The following is a 3,772-nucleotide window of genomic DNA, read 5'->3' as shown; positions in this document are numbered from 1 at the left end:
GCCATTCTGCAGATTCGCGGTGGAGCATTACGAAAGTCATTACAAATACGTGTCATGCAATGTCTGTCACCTCAAAGATTATCTTGCTCGCGGCCATTATCTACCGACGCAAGGGCGTTTAATGGTAAATCTGGCAAAGGTTGTTCGGCTTTTAGCGGTGCAAGTGGTATGGGAAGAACATGGAATTCACCATGCCTCTTTGCATCCCCGAAGCTTCCATCCTAACAGAGATTGTGTTCATAAATTCTTCTTACAAACTTCCATACCTCCATCAGCATTTCGCAAACAATGTCAGCATTCTCCCAGCACAATCTCAGCGGCATAGGGATGAGTCGCACTTCCCAAAGACTGTAAGTTTTCTTTCTTTCAGCAACCCCGAGAGGATCATCAACAGAATACCTTGGTAGTGTTAGACGAAAGTCTGTTAGCACTGACCGCAATGGTGACAATTTACTTGTGACTCCACCCGCCTACAAATCATGGTGTTCCCGAACATCTATTGATGAGGTCTGCTATTGATCATGCCTGCCCTCATGGAATTCTCTAATACACAATCGTCTTTATGATCTTTTGGTTATTTCACAAGATATAAAGTTGTTCGAACGTCACATTGACGTATAAGTTTTCAATTGCAATCTCAACATCTACAACATCTACAACATAAACGGCCGCTAGCAATAGCTGATCCACAGTTCCTGCAGAATTTGATTGCTGTACCCTTCCCTGAAGAAAGACCACATCAGTCTAGCACACCTCATCTTCTCCAACATGGCATTTCACGAATCTCGCTAGTTGTAGGTCAGACAATGTCGTCAATGGACGCGATTCGAGAACGGAGCAGGGCCTTTACTTCACATCATCTCACCCTATTACAATTGGAGGTCAGCAATGACAATGAGAGGCACTTCGTTTTGTTTTGGAGTTGCAGACTACTTTCGTCATAGACACCGCAGACCCTTAAGATGTCACAAAACAATGGCGCAACAATTCATGGCTAAGGGGCTTCGGTCTCGAATCCTCGCCAACCTTGCTCCTTGCGAGCGGAAACGCTTCAAGCAATTGAGTGACGGTTTCCACTTGTGACACTTGCGTTGTTTTCCCTCACACAGAGACTGCCTGCAGACTCTAAGTTTCTTCAGTCTGTCCAAACAAGCCTCGAATGAACCGCTGGATCGAACGGCATTGCAGTGGTAAGCAGGCACAAAGCAAAATTGGAACCACCACCACCACCGCCAATTACAGGATCGAGCGACAAATAGACCGGCGCCTGAGCGGAACACGAAGTACTCAGACCGGTGTGCTACCCAGAGGTATTCAACAGATACTCGACGAATTAAATTTTCCCTGATGGTCGCAGAAGATATCACGCATAGCAATCAGCGCAAAACCTCGAATGCAATCCTCGACATGGGCATTGGGCCGATTGTCGCGTTTGTTCTTACTTTCTTGTGGACGGTATTTTGGGCTTGGTGGAACTATGCACAGGAAGGTGATGTATACGAGTATGTGGGCTCGACTAGTACGATGTCTAGCAGCATCGCCTAGGAAGAATGACGGACCTGTCCCGTGCATTCGAGAGCGCAACAGAAAGACTTACAGAGATCGATGAGGCATGCAAAAGCCTAGTAGATTCTCCCAACGATCATTGATGATATTTCTATTCATTTTTCTTTACAGTGGCTTTCGTTTGAAGGGTATCATTCAGAGCAACTCAAATTCTCGTTGAGTACCCTGAGCAGCAGGACGGCTCAATTCATAGGATGCAAACGAAGGGATCAATTCGAGCTTCACAGAATAATAACCACGGTAGAACAGCCTCACTCCACGACCCTTGCTGTCTACTCACCTGTAGCAGTCAAACATTCACGATGGACCGCACACCTCGAGGGAGTCGCGTTCGCTATGAAGGCGATTCTCCCTTACCCCAGGTCAGCCAGCACACCATAAGCTGACGGCCTTGTCCCCTAACGTACCCTTCTTCAGTTGATCCCCCTCCTGCACGAGTCCTCGGACGAGCAACCGGATTTACTCTCACACGACAGCATCGTCCGCAGGCTTGAGATATCTCAGATGTTTGATATCCCAGAGCGAGCTAGCAGCAAAAGAGCCTTTGCGGAAATTGGAGCGGACAAGGATAAGAGAAAGCTTCTTGATGTCGACATTGAAAGGGTGGGAAAGAAGATGAAAAAGCTTCGAATATGAACAAGCGGGTCCCCGGGGTCAGGTTACTTACCGCGCGGGCGTTGAGTGTGTCGCCACCACACCGCATAGTGTCGCTTCCGGTGAGTTTCAATTTTCTCCCAAGCAGGTTCGAAGAATCCGAACTGACTTTTCGAAAAGTTCGAAACTCTGGTCCGGACAAATCTACAAGTGTCTCCCGTGCAAGCCTGGATAGTTTCCGAACGTTTGGGAAAGCCGACGCCTGATGAGCCGCCCATGGCTGGTGATGGGGTACCGCGATGAAAGATCTGCTCCCTTGCGGCTGCCACTTCAATGTTTGTTTATTCCGAAGTGTTAATTGAACCCCGGCTCATTTGAACTTTTCGAAGAACGCTGTGGTGGGACTCTGGCGCAAGGAATATGGCATGGTAGATGACGTTCGTATACATGTTTGATACCCATTTTTGCCCCTTCTGTCAGTGCGTATCAGCACAGTTGTTGATAACTTCGTCAAACAAGGGAGGCCTACCGAAAAGCCCGCGCGACCAACGCAACCGGGTTGGCGTCGCGTTGGTAAACATAATGGCCGATGCCAAACTCGTCCTGACTTGCTCCTTACAATTTCGCGCGGGCGATGCTACGAAGGACCTCCTTGATGACCAGCATCTTCCCTTCATCGCTTAGAAACTCGTCACCCACATTCTCCGTCGCGCTAGTGGGTACAAAGCCTCACTTCCAGTCTGACTTTTGTTCTTCTTAGCAACAACACCAACATCAACACCATCACAAGTAAGTGCTCAGTCCTTCTTCATGTCTGCTATCTTGCCTTCGTCCGTTCCCATCGCAGTATCGCGACAGCGAGCTGCGCATCATCGCAACAGCATGGCACATGCATCGGTTGAGGTGACAGTTGAGTGAGGTTGAAGTCGCTCAGATCAACTTCACACACAACAAGCACCTTGAAGGATGCTTTGCGATGCTTTCTGGACAGCATAAGGAGCATGCTGACATGTTGACAGTGGCATCCAACCTTCGTTCTCGTGGCCCTGCGGGCCACCAAGTACTTGTGGCTGTCGTGGTTCCTGTTGCCCCCGCTGTTGCTGGTAGGCATTCACATCTGTTCTGAAGACGTGCTTGGCTAAGAAGGCTTGACAGCTCCTCCCGCCGCTGTTCCCGTCTCCTCTCGTGAGTGGAAGAGATGCCAGGCAACTGAGAGATTGCGCTGACATGTGCTAAGGCCCCTTTTGCTCGCGTTGCGGGCGTGCGCTCGCACGTGAACCTCACCTAAATTCTCGTCACCTAAATTTTGGTCACCTATATTCTCGCCATCTGTGTTCTGGTAATATTTATTCTCATCATCTCACCTGCATCCTGGTCATCTACATTATTCTCCTCGCCTTAAAACTTCATGGACAAGATATCTAGGTCCTCAAAGGTCCCATCAGAGACCGCGGCCTCTGTTTCGTATACTTCTCCTCCTAACTCCACCCATACCATCAAACTATTCGGTGCTGCGTATTAGTATGGTGAGCGTTTATAAGACCGTCTCAAATTTGCTTTGCTGTTCGTCGGTCTACTATCGGAGACGGAGCCAGATAGGAGAAAGATCTCA

The 3,772-nt window shown here is 48.8% G+C and overlaps 1 protein-coding gene across 1 annotated transcript; it reads left to right on the top strand.

Moving 5' to 3' along the window:
- Nucleotides 1-1,868: 1,868 nt before the first annotated feature.
- Nucleotides 1,869-2,202, top strand: HO133_003614 (uncharacterized protein; the record flags this gene model as incomplete). Its single annotated transcript, XM_037294536.1, has 2 exons — nt 1,869-1,928; nt 1,984-2,202. The coding sequence occupies 2 exons, from the start codon at nt 1,869-1,871 to the stop codon at nt 2,200-2,202; spliced, it is 279 nt and encodes a 92-aa protein (XP_037149224.1).
- Nucleotides 2,203-3,772: the final 1,570 nt, after the last annotated feature.

This window comes from Letharia lupina, assembly GCF_014066315.1.
Source record: "Letharia lupina isolate WasteWater1 chromosome Unknown contig_18, whole genome shotgun sequence".
Taxonomy (NCBI): domain Eukaryota; kingdom Fungi; phylum Ascomycota; class Lecanoromycetes; order Lecanorales; family Parmeliaceae; genus Letharia; species Letharia lupina.
This window is presented reverse-complemented; position numbering and strand designations above follow the sequence as displayed.